This window comes from Macaca nemestrina, chromosome 5 (genome assembly GCF_043159975.1).
Source record: "Macaca nemestrina isolate mMacNem1 chromosome 5, mMacNem.hap1, whole genome shotgun sequence".
Lineage (NCBI taxonomy): Eukaryota > Metazoa > Chordata > Mammalia > Primates > Cercopithecidae > Macaca > Macaca nemestrina.
This window is the reverse complement of record NC_092129.1, coordinates 41,654,773-41,679,271: the sequence shown is the minus strand read 5'-3', so window position 1 is coordinate 41,679,271 and position 24,499 is coordinate 41,654,773. Positions and strand designations below refer to the sequence as shown.

Sequence of the window (24,499 nt, the reverse complement as noted above, 5' to 3'; positions counted from 1 at the left end):
CCAAAATACTCACTAACAAAAGAATCGATAACAAATTGTAGTAAATTCATACAACAGAATGTGCTCAGCAAAACAAAGGGAAGAACTGCTAACAGGCTCAGTACCATGGATGAAGCTCACAGGTAAGAGGCCAGAAACAAGTGAGGACATACAGAAGAGTTCCTTGTAGAATTTTAAGACAGGCAAAACTCATCTAAGGTAAATAAACAAACAAACAAAAAATCAGAACAACGTTACTCTTCTCACCTGGAGGGAAGGGTGGGGATAGGGGAGATTGGAAAGGGGTAAAAAGGAAACTGGGGGAAAGATCAAATAACTGGGATGATGTGAATTTCACAGGCACATCTATTTGTCAAAAATGTATATCTAAGACTTGTAAATTTCAATATATGTTAATTATACCTAAAAATAGTAAAAATAATGTTAGCGATAATAACTAAACGATGGGTGAGAGTACAGGAATAAATAAGAATGTTGATAGTTGCTCAAGCTAAGTAATGAAGTTCATTATCCGATTCTGTTACTTTGTATGTTTTCAAAAATTTCCACAATAAAAAAAAAGAAGAAAAGAAACAAGGTAGGCAGTAAAATGAAAGATGAAGTAGGAAGAGAGTACTTTTGACCAAAAGTATTTGCACTCCATTTCCCAGCCTTTCATGGTTATTACAAAGGTTGAAAATTACACAAGAGAGCCCTCGTTTTGACTAATATAATTTCTTGGCTATCACTAACTTTGAATACAAGAACCATTCAAACTAATCAGAGTAATATTAGCTCCTTATCATTCACTAGCAATATTCTGAGATCACAATCCAAGTTACAGAGAGCGTTATAGACTTTTCAGTCAAATGTTTACATTTTAAAACCACACTCTTCAAAATCTGGTTGTTCTCACTTCATTTCTCATTGCACCAGGATCACACCTCAAATCCAAGCATGCTGCTTATGCCTCTTGATGCTCTTGTTCCTTTACTGATCCCTTCCCTTTAATAACTCCTCTTCTCCCTCCCTTTCTGTCTGCTCCTCTGTCCCCTTTGCCTTGCTCTGCCAGAGATGTCTCTTCTTTAAAAAAATCAGTTTAGGCATCACCTCTATGAGGTGTACTCATAATACTTCATCGTACCCATAATACTTGATTGTACTTATTTTACTGACTGAAGACAAAGAGTTGTCTTCAGCTCTTTCAGGGCATGGACCATGTCTTTTTAGAACATAACTCAATGAATATTAGCTCAACAAATTAATCTTATCGATTAAAATTTCAGAGATTAACTCTGTCCTCGTGTTCACACTAGAGTAGCAGAGCTACAACCAGAACCTAAACTTGTTGAATGTATCCACTAAAAACAGTGCCTCGTAGAAAAGGCACACTGAAAACCATTATTTGCCTAATAATGTTTTATACCAGTTTTATACCAGTTTTCAGTTTTTATACCAGAGGACACAAAGATCATTATGTTAAATTAACCGTCTCATCTATGCTTATTTTTTTTCACGTGCTGGGCCTTTCCACAAGTTAAACATCCACTGCTGGAGAGAAAAGAATCAGATAAATAAGACTTAGGTTTCTGGTGCAAGGTATCTATAAATTATGTTTCTGAAACCTTATTCAGCACTCTTCAATCCAGCTTCTTATTTACTCAGGACTTATAATAACTACCAAATATTAAGGCCACTGATTCAGCAAATGTTCATAAATCTACACTTAATTGGATTAAGATAGATGTAAAACTGCAATGATACAGAATTAGGAATAGATTAATTCAAATTGATGAAAATAGTATTTCTCTATTTGTTAATTAAACCCTATCTGGTTCTACAAATTTAAGCAAACTAACAATAAAGAAAATAATAATAAGGTAAGAAAAAAGCACTTTACTAACAAACAAAGAGGCTCCAGATTCTCCAAGGTTGCCATGTAGGAACTTCCTGGTAAGAAAAAACTGCTGTGCCATGTGGTCCCCAGGGGACCTCTTATTAATCATCACCACCACTGCAATGGCTTCTGGTAGCACTACTTCCCCTCTAATTCTAGAACTGAAAGTAAACACAGGGTTCTTTCTTAATGCCCCATGGTACCTATCTGTGGTCAGCCTAAGAGACATTTTAAAAAGACTGTACTAAAAATAAGGGCTAACAAAAAGACACATATTAAAAAAAGACTTTGCTAAAAAAAAAAAAAAAAAGTGTTAACAAACAGAAAAAACAAGTAAAGAAAATGGCATGAAAAGAAATAATCTGCTTTATAGGATGAGATACACTCATTCTTTAGCTTGTCAAACAGAGAGGCATCTTTCCTGGCTCCCAACCTGCTTCCTCATAACAAAAGCTTCCCCTTCCATCCCCAGAAATGCATGCCTGGCCATGAAGACTCCTTCAAAGCCAGACTCAGGACACAGAATGAGAAAGATGATGATAGGAATCTCCTTTTCTACTTACCCAAGATTATCTTTCTCAGTTTCAGTCCCATATATGAGAACCCCACTTATTTGCCCATTATCTTGCTATGAGAAAAACTGTGAATGATTGAAATCAGAAAAAAAGATGACTAAGTATCCTTTCAGTGGGAGGCTGGCATTGTCTTAGGGACCATATGGGTTACCTGTTTCTCCAGAGCTCTGTGCGTTTCACTTTCTGACTAGATTACTTTAGAACTCTGTAAATTATAGAAAACAGATAGCAATGCAAACGATTCCCATTCATAAAAGTTGCAAGGGAACCCTGTCCTGTAGAGATGCAACTGATGCCCCCGCTTACCCCCTGCAAGAGATGACTCCAAACCTTAAGTCTTATTGCCCTGTGGATACTGTCTAGTTCTGCACCTATTAGTAAATTCATTTCAGCACTCAATGATTCCTTTAAGTTAGCTGTCAAATCTTACATGAGTTACATAAATGAGTTAAATAAAATCTTTGACACATGTTCATACTATGAGAGTCATGTCACCATTTTGAAAATTATCCTTTAACATGGCCACACACAGGGATTCAGTCTACTGTGTCAAGGGGGTAACCATTATTTCAATGAAACATCGTAACTCTTGCTTTCTTATAGGACATACATAGTGAGTAACAGAAAAATCACTTCATTAACAGAACAAACATTATTAAATGGGGAAAACGGATACATAATTATATTTAAAAAAGAGGCTGAGAATAGTTGCTAAAATTGGACATGAAATTAAACGCAAACAATAATATAAGATATACTGATATGATCAATTTACCAGCTCATCAGAGGATATAAAAGTTTTTCCTAGTACTTGACTATAAGAGAAATACATAACACGCCCCCATTACAAAAATTATTCAGTGCCAAAAGAGTGGCTTTATAAAAAATACATCTTTCTTCACAAGGCAGTAAAAACAACATCTCAACTCTCCTGTAGGCCAAAGGCAGACATTAAACTATAGTTTACTGGAGGCACTTCTGGAAGATGGTGGTTCTCAAGCTTTAGTGTGCATGAGAATCACCTGGAGGTCACACAGACTGGTCCCCATCTCCCTAGCCTCAGGCTTCAAAGTGGGGTCCTGGGATCAGCATCACTAGCTCCACTTTGGGCTGACACAGGCTGGGGTCTTGAAGCCAAGGTCCACAGATAGGCTTCAGAAAGTCCATACATACAACATTTTGTGTATATTTACATTCTGGTGGTAAGGGAGAGAGAATCCATAATTTTCTTCAGGGATCAATTTACCAGCTCATGAGAGGATATAAAAGTATCCTGACCCCAAACATGAATCCAGAGAATTCTTCAGCTGGGCATTGTAATCGTCTGTGGCCCTTTCCAACACTCAGCTAGGACTGGGGACCGCTGAGAAACAGTGTAACATGTATCAATTTTTTAACTGGGTTTCTGTCATGTGAACTAAGATGGGGGACTTGTGCAGGAATTTTCTGTTGTTGATTAAAAGAAATTCAAAACTTGGCAGGATTCAAATATTCTTAAGGAATAATTCTCTTCCTTTCCCGAGGAGAAAGAATAAGAATATGCCACTAACACAACGGAAAACACCTTGTGCCATATTTTTACATTTTTATTTAAAGTTTAAGTTTCAAATCTGATAGGTTAATATGAAATAGGAGGAGACAGAATTGGGAGGAGGACTAAGAGGAAACATGATTGAACTATCTTTAAACAAAAACCAAAGTCCTCCCTGAAGCATCCCTAAATCAAAAGTTTATGTAGCTTCCTGGTCCTACTCTACATAAGCCAGTATCCAGAATTTCTATTGAAAGGCATGAGAAAATTTTATTAATCATTTAAACTATGGTTAATCACAATATTTTTATTTACTTTCCTTGAGATTTGTATCCTGCTAAGTTCTAAATGGGCTGATATGGTTTATAGATTAAACCACAGAAAGCCAAATAAAGATTTTTTAAAAAAAGCCAACTCCAAATAACAAAATCTGTTCTAAAGGGAATGAATGGAGCAAAAGATTTCAGGCATCAGAGCTGAGCACATCTTAATACTGGCAAAATAACTTAGGCTCTATGCTTTATAACAATGAACGAGGAGGCAAAAGCATGCTGAGTAATATAGTATCTGTTTTCTAGTAACATTCATGTATGTTTATAAAAACTAAACCTCAAGATAATTTTTTTTTTTAGAGTCAGGGATTGTATCTTGATTAAATCTGTAAATCTATATTCCTTGTTTTCTATATACAGTAAACCTTTGATAGATGCTTGTTGACTAAATGAATCCATGTATGAGCCATAGTTTTCTACAAGATTTTGTTGAGTAGAGAGAGCCTCTCACATAATAAAAAGCATCCAATTAGGTGTGAGTTCAGAGATATGGGTAAAAACAACAAGTTTTATGGGATTTGGAGGATATATATTTTGTTTGTTTGCTTTTAATTTCAGGAATATTTAGAAAAGTTTCACAGGGAGCTTTCCTTTGTGTCTTAAGAACTGTTTGTTAAATATTCCTCAGCATTACAAAGCTATCTAAAATACAATTTATGTATATTTATCTATTCATCCATTTTTTCAATGAGAACTTATTAAGAACCTCCTCTGTGTCAGAAGTATGTACAGGTTATGACAATAAATACAAGGGTCCTGGTCTCTGGCTCCACAGATCTTGATTGTAATGGAGAGACAGGTAAGCAAAGAGAGACCTATACTGTAGAGTAGTATGTACAATGACAGAGGAATTACGGGGTCTCATAAAAGTAGGCAAGGGGCCATTATCATCGAATGTGAGGGAAGTGCCTGCTTTCAGGTGGAAGTAATATCCAAGCTGAGGCTTAACGGAGGAGCCGGCCAGACAGCATTTGTTGCTGTTTTTGGGACAGTGGCACAATGGAAAAAAGGAAAATGTTTTAGGCAGTGGGATACATCAGGGTAAGTAAAGAACTGAAAGTTTTAGTTTTCAGGCAATTTAAAAGTTATAATTGCATTATAACTCCTCTGATGAAACTCAATCTTTCGAGAGGCAGTTTTTTTCTGAATCCCATCTAGGGTTTTTTGAAGGCTGCGGCATCTCTTGTTTGACCCTCTTCCCTTACAGTATGAGTGTGCATGTGGACACTCAAGGGCAGGGGCCTCCAGGCTCTACTGCTTCTGTCCAAGGATATGCAAGTGGAAAATGTATTCCTTTACTCACAAGCCCCCACTGTGGTACATTTCATCCCTATGCCCTTCTGAATTTCCTTTAAGCTAAGATCAACATGCTAATCTTTTCATCAAAAGTCAGAATTAAAATTACTGACATTATGGGAAAAAATGGTTTGTCAAAATGTTGTATTTTTTTACTTAATGTAAAATTTGAAGAGAGAATCAATCTTCGTTATTATTTTAAAAGATGCTATCTACTAGGGTAGTAAAAAAAAAAACTAAACCAATAGGGTAAGATGCCATATAAGTTCTATTTTTAATTATTTCATTTTCACTTTAATACAGCAAAATAGGTATTTCTGTTAAAAGAACAAGCACACTAATCAGAAATATGAATTACTTGCTTTGAACTAATATGTCAGTTTCTTCGAAACATATAATAAAGCTTGAAAAACTGAACAGAAATTTATTTTATGTCAATAAAGCCTATTAATTGGTATGTATGGCATATACATTAAGACATCTTCATGCATGGAACGCCAGAGAACAACTGTATTAAACCAGTATTTCAGCATTTCCTATGTGCAAAATACCAGACTAAATGCTACATAAATCCAAAAATAGTAAAGAAACATGCATTCACTAAGGAGACTATAATAAAAATTTACCAGTGGTGGATCAAATCACATGTATTATAGAACATCTTCAATAATAATGGTCCCATAAATATGGATTTTAGAGAAGAAAACATTAAAATGGAAATATGACCCTTTAAATACATGTAAAATTTAGAAAATGAATTTATATCCCTTAATTGTATCAATTCCCTCCACTTTATTAAAATGTTTACACATGCAACTGATAAGGTAACTTATCTCAAATGATTTAATGTGATTGTTAATAATTAGAATTCCAACTGACTCATTAGGAGCTTTACTTTATTAAGAAGTTTTCCATTTCCTATTTATCATTATACCCTTTTTTTTCTCAATTTCGTGGACAATTGCTTTTGCCCTTGGGAAACTTGTTCAATCTACTGTAATTATCTTTATGACACATGGCCTCTTTAGCAAAAATGAATAATAGAAACAGGCAGAAAGACACAGACAGAATGAAAAAAAAATCACAGTTAACTCTACATTTTGAAAAAGCAGCCAAGACATTATATTGCAGTATATTAAACTTGGGACTAAAGGAAGAAACATGTTTTACTTACTCAACCAGCTTACAATAGAAAGTGACTACAGGAGAGAACATGATAATCATTATGGAGTTCATGCAAAAGCAAGAAAAGAGTTGATCAATAAACTAAAAAAATCCTTTTCATTAATTCATTCAATAGCTATTTAGCATATACGTATCAGGTAGTTGACATTAATCCTCTGTGTGTCTCCGGGCACTCAAGATATTTAGCTGACACAAAATATTTACTGAAGCAGAGAAGAAAAGAAGAGGAGGAGAGAAGGAAGAGAAGAATTTAATTCTGGAGTCAAAAAGGCAGAAATAATTTCCATAGGCAGAGGTGGAGGAGAGCAAGAGAAACAGGGGTAAAAAACAGGGATATGACGAATAACAAAATGTAATTGTTCTGCAATAGAGGATTACACAGGATGGTGAGAACTAAAATTGAAAAGGAAAACAGATTATATTGAATCCTGAAAGCAAGATTAAAAGTTCAGACTCTACACTGAAGGGCATGAATGGGCTTCCTCTTGAAGGTTTCTGAGCAAAGATGACAGTGATAAAAATGACAATTTAACTGGATTAATTTGCAAATTAAAACTAGTATTTAATAGTATGGCAGGAGGTTAATGGTCAGAGTAGTTTAAAAGCATCACAGGAGTGATTAACCATGAATTCTAAAAAGAGAAAGACAGGTTAGGAGGCAAATATAGTAGCATCTGTATTGGATGACAAATGCCTTAAAAAAGGGACAGCAATAGGAAAAATGTATTCTGTTGCAGGAACATGATATGTCTGTCCATTTATTCCAGTCTTTTTTCAAAGGTCTCCTAGCAAAGTTACATAATCTTCTTAATCTAGAGTCCTGTATATTTTTTTAATTTTTATTCTTTAGGAATCCTACACCCATACACACACACACATGCACGCACACACATACACAGTTGTTGCCATGTAAAAGTGATTTTTCCCATTTTATTTTCTAACTGGTAATTGTTATATCTGTAGGGTATTCAATGTTATATATTTATTTTAACTGACTTTCTTATTGGACTCTCATTATTTTTAATAGGTTTAAAGTTGATATATTTAATACTTATTCAATTTGACAATCATATGAATTACAAATGACAATAAAATGTTCTACCTTTAAAAAATTTATATTCTATTTTGTTTTCTCCTATTTCTAACTGGCCACACAATTTTTAGAACCATGTTAATTTACAGTGGTGATGGTGGCAGTTCTCATCTTGCTCCTATCTTTAATGTGTTTCAGGTCAAGCACTAACAAAATCAGATTTGCATTATGGAAACCTCTCTCTAGAGGCAACATGGAGAATCAATGGGATAATGGAAACAGCTCAGAGACTAGCTTTGAGATTGTTGCAGTAATCCATGGTAAAGGTACAAATAAGTGCTCATCTAAGGCACTGGAGATAGAAAGGCATTGTCTGGATTTCAGAGATATTGGTGAGAAATAACTCATAAACTCGATACCAAGTTGAATTTAGGAAGTGTGAAGAGACAGGAAAACTAGGATGACTTCCCAGATCTCTCGTATGGCCCCAAAATGCAATCAATTGACCAGGTTAGGAATACTGAAGGAAAAGCATGACATCTATTCAGATCTCACAGTAAAGTCCGCTGGATACACAGGGCAAGTATCCTAGCATAGAATTATATGACAGCTTCAAGGAGAAGTTGCACCAAAGTAAAAGGGCTAAGATTGAATATTGGAGAACATCTACTTTTGGAAGGATGGTGATGAAGATATTTAGCAAAGAGGTAAGGAAGAAGAGGTCAGCATGGTATAGCATTGAAAAAATAGGACAGGAAGATTTTTTTCAATGGCTAAATAAGAAAAAAGTCGGAAAAAAGGCTAATTTGGTTTTCAGGAGTTTACTGGTGATCTTTTTGGGCTTAACTTCAATTGAATGATGAAAGGAAGACAGGTTTAAAAGAGAGTGTAGATTCTGAGAAACTAAAAGCAAGAGGTCAATCTACTAATTCTAGATATTTAATAATAGAAGAGAAATAGAACTTACTGATAGTGAGACAGGACAGTGGGGTAAGCCCCATAGAGCTTTGAAAACAGAAGAACCAATTGAAGATCTAAAAACAGTGGGTAAGGGAAGAAGCAAAGGTGTGGATGAGGGAACCAGTGAGAAAATTAGAAACCCACTGGAAGGATGGGGAAAAAAACAGAGATAACATGCAAACATTTTGGGGTGACAGAGACGGAAGAAGATGCTCATTCCTGGGAACTTTCTTTTAACAGTAAGTAGAACATAAGGTCAAATGTCCAGATACTGACACTGAAAAAGGTTGAGGAAAGATACAGTGGAGAATGGGCTAAAAAAATCAAAAAGACTTCAAAGGTAAAATCAGAAAGACTTCAAAGGTAAGTTGAGTAGGACCAAGAGCCCAAATGAAGTTTTTTTAAAAAGCTATTTGAAGTGTGCCTAGTCAGTATGTTTGGTGGGTTTTTAGAAGCAATGCTTCATAATCAAGAGAAAGGAAATTGAACAGGAAAGTGAGTGATTCAGAAATGGAAGCTCAGAGGCAGATGTCAACAGTAATGGGATGCTATAATTGCAAGGGGTATGTATTAGTCCATTTTCACGCTGCTGATAAAGACATACCTGAGAATGGGAAGAAAAAGAGGTTTTATGGACTTACAGTTCCACATGGCTGGGGAGGCCTCACAATCATGGCAGAAGACAAGGAGGAGCATGTCATGTCTTACATGGATGGCAGCAGTGAAAAAAAAAAAAAAAAAAAAAAAGGGCTTGTGCAGGGCAACTCCCCCTTATAGAACCATCAGATCTCATGAGACTCATTCACTATCATGAGAACAGTGCAGGAAAGACCTGCCCCCATAATTCAATCACCTCCCTCTGGGTTCCTTCCATGACATGTGGGAATTGTGGGAGTTACAATTCAAGGTGAGATCTGGATGGGGACACAGCCAAACCATATCAGGGTGTCTATGCAGTGCAGAGGGTAGCAGACACAGCCTAATACCATCCACCTAAGGAGCACACTGATATCCTACAGAGCTGGACCTGGGAAATGTTTTATGGCTTGGGGAAAACAACGAGGACTTGTTATATCATTGTAAGCTAAAAAATTACACAATTATGAAAGCATCAATGAGGAAATAGCAGAGACTAATGCCTGAGGACACTGACTGTTTCTGGCACTTGTTCTTTTTAACTCTAAAGCTAGTCTGTGACAGACGCAGAAAATATCACCTGACATAAAAGGTGAACAGGACACAAATATCCTAACTACCAATAATGCTTGCCATCTTCTAATATCCAATTTTTCAAACTCATTAGAGAATTCTTAAATACTTTTATCTATTGTCAACCATTAAACCTGATATCAAAGATTATGGAAATAGAGATTTGAACCAAAACAAGAGCTGAATTTTTAAATGATACCTAACCAGGCACAGTGGCTCATACCTGTAATCCCAGTACTCTGGGAGGCTGAGATGGGAGGATCACTTGAGCCCAGGAGATCCAGACCAGCCTGGGCAACACAGTGAGACCTCATCTCTACAAAAAAGTAAAAAAATAAAAAAGTGGTGCACACCTGTAGTCCTAGCTACTCAGTAGGGTAGGGTGGGGGTGGAGGCTTGAGGTGGGAGGATCGTTTGCGCCCAGGAAGTTAAGGCTACAGTGAGCCATGACGTACCACTGCATTCCAGCCTGGGTGACATAGTGAGACCCTGTCTCAAATAATAATAATAATTAAAAATAAAAATACATCTAAAGAACTAGTTTAAATTAGAACCAAATCTAATCATCTTACACTGAAACAAAACAAAAATATACAAAACTACTTCTACTCTATTAATATTTTAAAGAAAACTCATTATATAGGAGCTACATATTCCTAACATGGACAGATTCAGATATTCACTAATTAAAGATTATGTTAGGTGGGGCATGGTGGCTCATGCCTATAATGCCAGTCCGTTGGAGGCCGAGGAAGGAGAACTGCTTGAGTTCAGGAGTTCTAGACCAAACAGGGCAACATAGCAAGATCCTGTCTCTATGAAAAAAAAAGAGAAAGAAAGAAGAGATTGTTTACCAAGCATTTTGGGAGTCCCAGAAGGTAAACTTGTATATGTAGTATAACCAAACTTTGAAAAACTTGAAAAATACACACACAGAGACTGGAAGGGTAGCTACCATTGAGAAGGAGGGGTTCAGATTTGGGATGAGGCTTCTGGAATGCAAGCCATGTTCCATATCTCAATGTGGATAGTGGTTATACAGGGGTAGTCACTTCTGGAAAACTAATTGAGCTGTACACTTAAAAATATGTGCATTTTAAAATACAAATTTACATTTAATTAATTGTAAGAAACATAATAATATGGTAAAACAGACTTTTAAAAGAAACATAATAATATGGTATAACAGAAATTCTTTCTTAAGTGGGGAGACTATAGGTACTCTTTTCTCTTTCTTCTAAATGTAATTTCCAAAATTTTGTCATGAGGAAAACATTAAAGCTTATTAAACATACTGCAGTGATATCTGAAAGTGATAACGTTTACTTTAAGAGATTAAAATAATAAATATGCCCCAAAAAGAATGTATAAAGACATGTAAACATGTATCCAGCTTATAAATACTAAACTAAACATCACTGAGCATTCGGAAGAGCAGAATTGATACTGTAGAGCACAAAGTCAGGAATTCTAAAGATAATACAGAAATTCCAATTATATAAATAGGTATATTATAGGTCTAGAATCACAAACTTACAAAAAGAAAAAGAGTATCCAATTTAGAAATAATAAGGATAAGAAAGAAAAGATAAAATGTTAGAACTGTACAAATCATGATTAGAAAAAAAAAAAAAAATCAAAGAAAACGATGCCTTCAGCCTGCTTAACAAAAGAGGGCGTAGAGCATTTCTCAGCAATTATCCTTAAAGAATGACCCCAGACACTTACTTGTCAAGTTTTAAACTTTTAAAGACAAGATCTTACATTCTGTTAAGAAGAAAGGTGGTGTAATGTAAGAATGCCCTTGACCTCATTTCTCAGATCTCTAAGAAAGGAGAAGCTAAAAAGAAACAGAATTATACACAGAAGAACTCAGATAAATCTCTTTTAAGACTGAGAATATATGAAAACACAGAGCCTTAAAGTAACATCAGCAAGGTCCTACAGCTGCTAAGATCACAAGAGACAATAGGTATATGAAAGCAGATGGAAAGATACTAAGAGGTGACAGAAAGATACTTTCTAAGGGAATAAAATATGATCAAAGAGCAAAATTAACTTACAATCTGTAAATCTGACACATTATGAGACTAAAGGATAAATATAGTATGTTAAAAATAACTTGGCTGGGCACAGTGGCTCATGCCTGTAATCACAGCACTTTGGGAGGCCGAGGTCAGGAGGTTGTGACCAGCCTGGTCAACATGGCGAAACCCTATCTCTACTAAAAATACAAAATTAGCTGGGCATGGTGGCACATGCCTGTAATCCCAGCTAGTCGGGAGGCTGACGCAGGATAACTGCTTGAACCCAGGAGGTGGAGGTGGCAGTGAGCGGAGATCGTGCCATTGCACTCCAGCTTGGGCAACAAGAGCAAAACTTCGTCTCAAAACAAACAAACAAACAAACAAAACTTAAACCACCTACTATACCAACAAAGGTTAGTGTGGCAGATTTTAAGTGACTATCAATTCTTCACAGGCCCTCCCATCAAGCGGTAGAGTCTATTTCCCACTCTTTGAATCTGGGCTGGCCTCACAACTTGCTTTGCAACAGAGGGAATGCTGTGTGGCTTCCAAGTCCAGTTCTCAAGATGACTTACGGCTTTTGCTCTTGCCCTCTTGGAAACACACAACTGTTAAATGCAGAGACCTGGGCACACCTAGAGACACACGGCCTGGAAGACAACCAGCACTACCCACCAGACACACTGAACAAGGCCTAAGACTACCCAGCCCTAGTTAAGCCACCAGATGGCTGGAACCACATGGGTGGCCACAGGAAAGACCAAAAGAAGAACTGCTAGGGTAAGCCTGGTCCAAATTGCTGACTCACAGAATTGTGCGCAAATAAAATTGTTGTTTTAGGCCACTAAGTCCTGGGAGTTGTTCGTTATAACAGACAAAATAAGTGAAAGGAAAAATCTGGAGATACACGTAGAACTTGATTCATATCTCCCCTAGAAAGGAGTTTGATGTGGCCTGCAAAAATACAAATTATCTCTCTCCTCCAGTCGCCCAAGATGCTGAAAGAAGACCAAGGGCAAGACGGTGGCCCCAGTCCCTGCTGTCTTGAAGCAACAGGCCAAGAAAGTGATGAATCCCCTGTTTGAGAAAAGGCCTAAGAATTCTAACACTGGACAGGACATCCAGCCCCAAAGGGACCTCACCCATTTTGTGAAATGGCCCCACTATGTCAGGCTGCAGCAGCAAAGAGCTACCTTCTGCAGGAGCCTAGAAGTGCCTCCTGTGATGAACCAGTTCACCCAGGCCCTGGGACCACCAAACAGCTGCTTAACGACATAAGCTGGCCCACAATACAGACCAGAGACTAAGCAAGAGAAGAAGCAGAGACTCGGCTCAGGCTGAGAAGAAAGCTGCTGGCAAAGCTGCTGCAAAGGGCAAAGTCCCCACTAAGAGACCACCTGTCCTTCAAGCTGGGGTTAACACCGTCACCACCTTAGTGGAGAAGAAGGTGGCTTAGCTGGTGGTGACTGCACATGACGTGGATCCCATTGAGCTGACTGTCTTCCTGCCTGTCCTGTCTCATAAAATGGGGGTCCCTGACTGCGCTGTCAAGGAAAGGGCAAGACTGGTCCACAGGATGACCCGCACCACCGTCACCTTCACACAGATTAACTCGGAAGACAAAAGGGCTTCGGTTAGGATGGTGGAAGCTATCAGGACCAATTGCAATGACAGATATGATGAGATCTGCCGTCACCGGGGGGTCAATGTCCTTGGTCCCAAGTCTGTGGCTCACACTGCCAAGCTGGAAAAGGCAAAGGCTAAAGAACCTACCACTAAACTGGATTAAATGTACACTGTTGAGTTTTCTGTATATAAAAATAATTAAAATACTACAAATTATCATTTAAATATATATAAATTAATAATATACACAACTCAAATGTTTGTGTTTAAAATGTATTAATGTTAGATACATTAAAAAAATAAAATACTGGATGAGATCACCATCTTAATTTGAATAAAATCTATTACTTAGGGACGTATGTCCTCTGATTAAGTCCTCTCATCACAAAGTTGCTTTTAAGAAGGTAGGTCTACTATGTGTGGAGGATTTAGAAAACATTTGGTATTCTTCAGACCCGGGCGAGGAAGCACCACAGCTGAGGAAAAGGGCGCTGCAGCTGCTGCCACAGGTTCCAGTCTGGGCTCACAGAGGACAGGTAATAGAAATACGTAAGGATGAGGATTTAATGAATATTTACTTAGGATCCTTTGTTTGGGGGTGCCATGTTTCAGTATGTACACTATAACTTTTTAAGACTAAAACAGAAAACAGGTACAATCATTTTACTAAAAACCATCCATAAAAAATGTATCAGAAAAGGACTAGTTCATCTGAAATACATTATATTTATGCTGAAAATAATGCCATTTCACTCATCACTATTTCAGGTTTTTCTCTTCTTATATGACATTAAGTCATTTTAAACGATTATTTCTAATGTTAATGGGAACTTTCTAATACCGAATGAAAATCTTTTAAACTCAGAATTACATCTTTAATTCCTAAAATGAAAAACTCACAGGCCGAGAGCTCATGCCTGTAATCCCAGCACTTTGAGAGGCTGAGAAGGGTGAATCACTTGAGGTCAGGAGTTTGAGACCAGCCTGGCTAACATGGTGAAACCCCATCTCTACTAAAAATACAAAGATTAGGCCAGGCACAGTGGTTCATGCCTGTAATCCTAGCACTTTGGGAGGCCAAAGCAGGTGGATCACTTGAGGTTAGCAGTTTGAGACCAGCCTGGCCATGGTCAACATGGCGAAACCCCATCTCTACTAAAAATATAAAAAGTTAGCTGGGTACAGTGACATATGCCTGTAATCCCAGCTACTGGGGAGGCTGAGGCAGGAGAATCACTTGAACCCAGGAGGCGAAGGTTGCAGTGAGCCAAGATTGTACCACTGTGCTCCAGCCTGGGCTGGAGTTAAAAATTAGTTGGGTGTGGTGGTGCATGCCTTTAATTTCAGATACTCAGGAGGCTGAGGTGGGATAATTGTTTGAACCTGGGAGGTCGAGGTTGCAGTGAGCCAAGATTGCACCACTGCACTCCAGCCTGGGTGACAGTGTGAAACTCTGCCTACCGCACCCCCCCAAAAAAGAAAAACTTATATATTTATTTAAATTTCAGAACACATTAATGTGAAGTGGGATTTTCTTTTTGTTTAACTTATGAAAGTTATCATAAAAGCACAATTCCACAGTCATGCTCTAGAATTTCCAAATGTTGTGTTTCACTGATATGCTGGTTCTTTAACATAGTCTGTATTTAAAGGGCCTTATCACTCAACATACTGTAGTGTTTCTGACTTGACTTTACAATTTCTAAAATGAAAAAGCTTTTTTTAAAAAAAAAAACCTGAGGGATATTTAAAGTGCAAAGTGTCTACTCTCAAGTCCTCAAGAGAACAAAAAGGGAGAAATATATTGTTTATTAACTTAAATAGTAGACATTCTCCTCTACTTGTTCTCCATCTGAAGGCTCCCGTTCGACATGTGGTGTGGAGACAAGGGCGACAGTCCTGAGAGGGTAGTGACCTGCCTGCCCATGGTCTCAACTGCCTAGTGGGACGGCTGAGTCAGGACCACATGCTCCTGACTCCTGCCAACCTGTGGCAACAATCCTGCCGTATTCCATCTTTCTCTTGTCACTTTTCTGTTGGGAGAGGCCTAGAGAAAGTCTTCAAAATGTTAGGATAATACCTCCTGGGAAGGTTCCTTTTTCTCTCACAGAAATCAATCTTTCAAGAGGAGAAAGGTATGGGAACTTTCTTGATACCTCTTATTCCCTAGTAGTTTAATGCTCAAACACACAAACTTATATAGCTAAAATGGCAACAACGTTATTCATAAAAGCAACGCATGCCACACAGAGTTGGCTGTGAACTTGGGCAGAAGAGAATATCATGAGATTGTATCTGTTACCTGAGTGGGGCTCTGAAGACTGAAGTCTAAACCACAAGTAAACTCTGTATGATGCTCCACTGTTTCAAGGAGAAAGTCAGGCTTTGAAAAGTTCCAGAATCTATGAAGATAAACAAAAGGGAATAATTTAAATGCTAAAACTACCAAAAAACTTATATTAAGAAAAAATAGATATTTGACATAGCAAAGATTTTATCCAAACAGGCTCAACCAATTCATAAATACAGAACCCCACTATTAAGCCCCACATAAAAAATCCTATAAGAAAAAAAAAATGTACTCCATTCTATTATATAGAAAAAAAACCTAATTATTCATCAATCTACCCTTATAAAAGATTATTCTACTCCCATTAGTATACCTGGTAGGACAGAAGCTTAACAAGTTTTAATTTAAAATATGTTTTTATATTGCACAAGGGCATGAGATGATAGTCAGTATGCTTTTGTAGCAATTTCTAAAAGCATTCATGGCTGTAAAATAAGGATACTGAATTAAATGAACGCTAACAAATTGTGATTTTAAATACGACTTCATTTCTCAACAAGTGACATGAAAGATCTTAGGCTTAATTTGAATTTCAATAGCAATTAGAATTCTTTGAAAAAAATCTGTTCTCTTATGAAAATCTCTGTAATTCTGAAATTATCTTTTTTCTTTTTTGAGGCATAGCCTTTCTTACAGATTCCACATCAATATAATTCCTAGAATCAAGAAAAACAGAAATGTATTTTCCTGAGCCAATATTATGTATTCTACTTAACCTCCATAGACTGAAAGTGTAATATTTACCATAATCAAGCTCTCATTTGTACTGTGCAGACAAGAATTTGGCCCTGTTTTCAATACGTAACATAGTACTTTATTTCGAATGCTTTATTTGCTCATCATCTTTTTTATTTGACTCTAAACACACTATAAAAATGGCACTTTCAGGATCATAGAGTCATATCCTAATTCAGCTTCTCTAATGATCTACAACATGGCACACTGAAGGTTTAACAGATCCCGTTGAAAGAGAGTAAATTCACAGAACCAAGAGCCATAGTTTGTTTAACCTGGCGGTATTATTTCCCTAATAAATACAGAGTTGGCCCTATTAAGCTTTGAAAAGGGTTGTTGCTATGGATAATCCACTGTGTGGGTACCAAAGAAACAATGAATAAATAGCTCATTTATCAGATTACTGAAATCTACAAAATATTTGGGGAGAGTGACTTTACTTTTGAAAATTTGTCTGTTCAACCAAATGAGGGAACAAGCTGTACACATTCTCAGAAATCCTAATAGTGGTCTCCACTGTCTTTGCATATTTGTTTCTTTGAATTCTAGAGACAGTGAATTATATCAAAATCTAATTTTCTGGATCTCGATAATGTTTAGAGAAGCAAAAGTAAACATATAATTTTATAATTTCATTTCTAAAACATGGTTATTCACTGATTTGCATTATTTGAAACAATAATCAAATGATTTTGCATGTGGCTACCATGTTCCAAAAAATACTCAAAATGATTTAAAAATAGGCATTTAATATGGCAAAAAATGAGTTAAAGGAAAATTAAGGGTAGGGAAGTAAGATGGCATCTGCAATGAGATTGGTACATTCCATGAAGTTCTATGTCCTTGACAGGGAAGGACCTCAAGATGCTAAGCTTTCTAGCAGCCAAAGAAAACAGGGAGACAATCAAGACCCAAATGCTTGGTGTCCACAGCCAAATTGTTCCTGGAAAGCTCAGAAGGAAATTCTCCCTTGGGAGTTCAGTGACAAGAAACCCAACATTTATGTAATAAGAACATCCTCAGCATCTGTGAGGAAACATACAGACGCTTTGCCAGCTGCTGCTTATGAGTGAATGGCATCACCCTAAAGGGCAGTTTAAAAGAATGGGTCTAAGGGAAAGTCAATTTGACGTCATCCAGGTATTTAACTCTCTGACTTCATTTGAAATTTAGATTTTATTTCAGCAGAATGGATAGACTAAATATTCTTTATGTAAACCATAAAAATTGGTTTCTTCTAGAACATAAGGATAATACAAAGCAACGAGAATTTTATACTCTCCTGATAAATTCCTGGAATGCAGTTTCTGTTGTTTTGAGCCAGCTTAGGACAAAGCTGCACTGAGATAAGATAAGGTGGGCCTTATGAAAATTAAGATGCCTCACAAAGACACCTGGGTGCAGCTATCCAGCTTCAGTCTGAAAGTGTGATGAGGCAAGTCACACTTTCAGGAGAACTGTGATTCTATTCAAAAGTCCATCTGAATTTGCTCTAATATACAGCTAATGGGTAGTCAAAGCCTCACAGAGTTCTACACCACAGAATCACAGACATAATTTTAACCTGGGAAAAACGATCCAGTATTTATCTGCATCTTGCAAAGAATTCATCAAAGAAAATACAAGCTGAAACTCTTCTTTGGTGAAGGGAGGGTTAGTCTACTGAATGGCATAAAGACACTTCATTATACCATTTCACAGCTCTGGTAGAAATTATGTAACACACCAAGTGTATACATTATGGTACAAAAACTAAGAGAGGTTCATTTCCAACAGAATGGCTGACCTGGTTTCTAGATCAACATTTTAAAAACAACTAAAAACCCTGGAGGAAACATAAAAACAAACCACCACCATTAAAACTTCATTAAAGCATTAGTGAGGAACACTAATAGTGTAAAAACCAAGTAAAGTAAACAGTAAAAACCAAGTAACGACTGGAACCCTGAGCAGTAAATGGAACAAGGAAGCCAGCTTTTGCCTTGAGAGGATTTGCTAAACAGAGACAACCTAAGCTTCAGATTTCTTCACCGCAAGGGGATCAGGAGTCAGGAACATTTTTTCAATCAATATTAATATGCAAAATTTAACAATAATTTTCAGTAGTGAAATATCAAAAATATTGTTAAATACGGTAAATTATACAAACTAAGTTGAGAAAACCAAATGCTAAATGGTATGTAAATACACTATAATTTATTATTCAATTGCTAATGGTTTTTTAATAACAAAATAAATATATGTATTTCTTTCCCCATTCTCACTCTCTAATTAGCAACCACTGTTAATAGTTTCATGAGTATACTTCCAGAGTTTTTCTATGTATCTCTATTCAAGTTTCACCTGGAAAGAGTGAGTTGAAAGGAGGAGGAGCTAACAGGAAGAAAGCGGGTGTTTCTCCAAGTTTTCTCAAGTTTGCAATTAAGGGAGTGGGCATGGTCTCTCCTTGCAACCTTCTTCTGGATTCAAGCACCCCATAAGTGCTATATATCCAAGGGCCTTCATGCGTATATCGCGTAAGTAAAATGGGCTCCTTTTTGCTGGGAGAAGTCATACTATAATATATCATTAAGTGGTAAAATAAGGCACATTATTCTGAAGTGAAATGTTTGTTTTGATCCAGCACATACACTACTTGGTGCCTTTTTGTCTCTTTGCTGATGAAATCATTGACTATTTAATCTCCCTCATGGGAAGTAAATATACTGAATAAGTCTTCAATGATTAAAAATATTACTGAACTGTAGGAACATTTTTCATTTAAATCGTTATGTCATAATGTCTTGGTTGAGTTATTTTTTGCTTTTTGGTTCCACAATTCTTGAACAATGCAAGTATACAGCACTATATTACATCTCTTCTTTAAACATTTTATTATGACTTTTTTTTTTTTTGAGATGGAGTCTCGCTCTGGCCCCCAGGCTGGAGTGCAGCGGCGCGATCTCAGCTCACTGCAACCTCCGCCTCCTGGGTTCAAGTGATTCTCCTGCCTTCGCCTCCTGAGTAGCTGAGATTACAGGCGCATGCCACTACGCTCAGCTAATTTTTGTATTTTTAGTAGAGACGGGGTTTCACTATGTTGGTCAGGCTGGTCTCGAACTCCTGCCCGCCTCGGCCTCCCAAAGTGCTGGGATTAGAGGCGTGAGCCACCGCTCCCAACCTATTATTACTTTTTTTGGAGACAGTGAAATCATAGGTCCCTGGCAGCCTCAAACTCCTGGCCTCAAGCAATCTCCCTACCCCAGCCTCCCAAACAGCTGGGACTACAGGTGGGTACCACTACGCATGGCTCCTCATAGTCTGTATTAAATAAAATGTCAAAATCATTTCAACGATTAAGCTGAAATTACTTACTTCCTACTTTAACCAAATGTAATTTGAAATCTCTATACTAACACTTGAAATTTAGCCAACAGATGAATTCAGCAGAAGGTTTAAAATATTTTTTTAAAGTTCTTTCTTTTCCTTTTCTGTACTCAACTTATGAGTTAGTCACAAATTACTTATAAGTCTTTCCTTACTATGAGAAAGGGACAATGTTCTGGCTATTTTTCAATGCCTTACATGTACATTAATTTTTGTTGTGTTTTTATAATTTTAAGCAAATTGCACTATTATACTCCCCTCCATTTGCAGTACTTGGGCACAGTAGTCTCTAGAGCAAGTAGCAAAAATGTAACTACACTTACTTTCACCTCATTTAGTTACTCATTCATTCAACAATTTATTAGTCCTTCCATGTGCCAGGTAGGTGGTAAGCACCATATGCAAGACAGACATGGCCTGAGCCCTCCTGTGCAGCTCATAGTTCAGTGAGATCAACTGACATGTTTTTAAAAATCACCAAAACACAAATGTAATGACAACTGACAAGTGCCCCAAAAAGACAATGCAGGATGACTTAAGAGGATGTCCTGAGGAAGTGACATCTGAACTGCAAATCTGAAGGTTGAGGAGTTAGCCTGGGAGAGAACAGAAGAGCAGCTTGTCCCTTGTCTGCAAGGAGCCTGACAGTGTGTGACCAGGCAGGCCCATGAGGCTGGCACAGGGAAAGGGAAGAATGTTCCAGGACATAATCAGGGCCAGGTCAAACAGGTCTTGTAGGTCATTCGAAGAATTTGGGATTTTCTCTTTCAGAAAAGAAAGGAAAAAAAAACCACTGAAGGATTTTAAGCAGCAACTTAAATTTGTGTGGTCAGTTTATTTTAAAGCATTTTAATAAACATTTTTCATTTAGAAAAGTTCTAAATTTACAGATAACTTGTGAAGATAGTAAAGGAGGGGTCCCATACACCTCAACAGCCAGGTTCTCCTACTGTTAACATCTTGTCTATGGTCAGCTTTGCCTTCAAAGGTGTCTCTGGCCACAGTGAGAAGAATGGACTTGAGGGCTTGAGTGGGTAGGGGAAGATCAGTGGTCCAAAAAGAGATCATAGCAGCTTGGACTTAAGGTACTGACCGTGATGATGAAGAAAAGCTGATGGACTGGAGATTTATTTAGGCAGAAGAATTAATACAACCTGGTGATTAATGGAACAGAAGACATAAAAAAAGATTCTCATGTTTCTTGCTTCATTCATAATACTCATAATACTTCCATGCATTTATTTATTTCTTAATACAAATCTCTCCTCCTTTAATAGGCAATAAGCTCCTTGAATTCAGGGACAGTGTCCTATTCTTCTTTGTATCTCTTGCATGTATAAAAATGTCTGACACACGGTCAACCAAAGAATTTATGGACACTCATGAATGAATGAATGAGCAAATAAATATACAATGGGTATAATTATTCTCATTTCAAAGGTGAAGACAATATGGTCCAGGAAATTAAGCAATCCATGGTTATAGAGCTAATAAATGGCAGCCCCAAAACACAGACCCTCCTGACATCATGTCTAGTACTTTTTCTACTAAAAAAATGGCACCATACATTTTTTTCTCTATGCCTAGGTCATGCCAGAAAATTTTAAATATAGGTGGGCAGGATCTGGAATTCTTCAGGCAGTTTTGATTAACACCCTGAAAGTTCAAATAGGCCTGGACCAAGTCAAGTATCCCCCAAACTCTTCAAACACCAGAAAGAATTTCATAAGCCAAAGCCCATGCATGCCAAGAGCCCATTAGTCAGCCACTTAGAATCAAAATCCTAAGGAAATTATGAGCCAGAATACATCTGAACTACCATGGCAAGGACTTCAGAAATTTTATTTTCTCCCTTCTAATATTTTTTACATGCACGTACTGCATCCTCTAGTCTACTGTGCTGTCTCTTTCTAACTTATGTATCACTCACCTCTCTTTCTGTAACCACTCAGATTTCCATTCTTTTGCAGTGAACCCACTATAGAACATACAGACTCACGGGCCTATTTCTTTATGATCTGTATCACTTTTGGAAGGGATTAAACAACAGAAGTGGTAGGGCATGGTAGCTTATGCCTGTAATCCCAATACTTTGGGAGGGCAAGGTAGGTGGATCACTTGAGGTCAGGAGTTCAAGCCCAGCCTGAGCAACATGACAAAACCCTGTCTACCAAAAATACAAAAATTAGCCAGGCATGGATGGTGGTGGATGCCTACAGTCCCAGCTACTTGGGAGGCTGAGGCAGGAGGATCGTTTGAACCCAGGAGGTAGAGGCTGCAGAGAACTGTGACCTGCAGTGAGCCTTAGCAACAGAGTGAGACTCTGTCTCAAAAAAAAAAAAAAAAAAAAAAAAGAAGTTGTTGGCTAGCAAAACAGTTTTATAGAGTTAAGCTATTCAATCACTGAAAAATATTTATTGGGACGGGCGCGGTGGCTCACGCCTATAACCCCAGCACTTTGAGAGGCCAAGGCGGGTGGATCACGAGGTCAAGAGATCGAGACCATCCTGGCCAGCATGGTGAAACCCAGGTCTCTACTAAAAATACAAAAATTAGCTGGGGGTGGTGGCAGGCGCATGTAGTCCCAGCTACTTGGGAGGTCGAGGCAGGAGAATCACTTGAACCCGGGAGGCAGAGGTTGCAGTGAGCTGAGATTGTGCCACCGCACTCCAGCCTGGCAACAGAGTGAGACTTTGTCTCAAAAAAAAAAAAAAAAAAAAAAATTATTAATGATAACATTCATTTATTTGCATGATTTGATTAAAAATTGTTTTTTGGTTTTGGAACTTGTACTAACTTAAACTAATAACAAAAATAAAGTTTAAAACAGAAAAAAAACCTAACTACCTGCTAAATGAAGAATACATGATCAATTGCGAAAAATTACTGAACAATTTTCAAAGCTGTCTCTCGGAATGCTCAATCACTAATATCCAGAAACCCCACATTTACAAACTTTGAAGGCTACATATGATAAAATTCCAGACTTAAGCTTCCCTCTCAAAATGAGTCCATCACAATATTTCATCTAAAACTCTAATCGGATCAATATTTTAGAGGAGCAGACTTTACTTCATCACAATAAACATTAAGCCTGGGAACCACATACCACAAAGCCTAGGGTACTTGGACAAATTAATGAAAATGATCAGGCTGATGGAAGGCCTGCTCTGAGAGTATTTATGGCAGAGATCCACAGGGATGCAGGATGACTTTCTGAAGAATGCCACATCTCAGTAAGAGGAGATAAAGGAAAAGAGCCAAAACTCCTCTGTGGTTTGTGTATTGCTTACTGGTACAAATCAAAGAATCATGAAATGACTTTTGCAATACAGTTTCAAATAAATACTTGACTAAAAAAGAAAGAAAACTGGAAGAACTCTACTCATGAAATAGTATCACTATCTTAGGAATAAGAATAGTCTGTGTACATCTGAAGAGTAACTGGCAGCACCAAAATGTGGCCACCTAGAGCAAAAGAGCATTTCACCGATGGATAATGTGACCACACAGCGTTGCTTTAGAACTTCACCCCATACCTAAATGTTGACAATCATTAAGCTTACAGCAGCTGCCTATGCTTTGGTCATTTATTAGCAACATTACCATGAAATACTTAATGTCCTCATCTCTGCAGCTAAGCATTTATGAATAAACCCACTCAGGCCGTCATGTAATGGAATGTCCGCATTGCTTACGACGATCTCCTTTATTTAACAACTCTCTCCTCAGCAGACGGTGGACACAGTGATGGGGGTGTGGAGGGGGAGAAGACAGACACCGACAAAGAGAGAAAAAAACAGAGACAGAGCAGACCAAATAACTCTGTTCCTTTTCTTGTAAATGGACATGCAAGCTTGAGGAAAAAAAAAAAGAAAAAAAAAACCAGCCTGCAGGACGAGGAGGAATGACAAAGTCAGCTGTACAGTTTCAGTGCCTTCCACAGGCCGCACTGCGCACAGTGCTCCTGCCTTTGGGCTCTGAGGGACCCCACCGTCTGAGAAATACTTCCCCGTTTATATTTAAGCTATCTAACGATGGTTTCTGTTTTACACATGTGCGCACAGACACACATACTGTAAATAATATAGTCGAGAAAGATAAGGGACTCTGCTGAATTTTATTTAGGATGAAAATAGATGAATAATTACAGTCTTTTATTCTCCATATGGTTCGTTCCATTAAGTCCAATCTCTAAGAATTCCATTTTAGAATATTTAGTGTTGCCACACTCTAGGGTTTCCGGACAGGCCTCAAAGGGTGCATTATTCATCCTTGTGCTCTCTGGGAACTGTGTAAACTACTACCAGCTGACTGGCAGTACCCAGTTGGTCTAAGTAAATAGGCTTACTATGTGTGCAAATAATGGAGAGAGGGAAAGACAGGTTTTCTGCTCAA

The 24,499-nt window shown here is 37.6% G+C and overlaps 1 protein-coding gene across 1 annotated transcript in view; it reads right to left on the bottom strand.

The window, feature by feature from the left end:
• Positions 1–24,499, bottom strand: part of LOC105465679 (peroxisomal biogenesis factor 7) — a 92,776-nt gene that overhangs the window by 2,539 nt on the left and 65,738 nt on the right. The window contains exon 9 of the mRNA XM_011714253.3: positions 15,953–16,052. Coding sequence (XP_011712555.2) covers positions 15,953–16,052 — 100 coding nt within the window. The remainder of the gene's footprint in view (positions 1–15,952; positions 16,053–24,499) is intronic.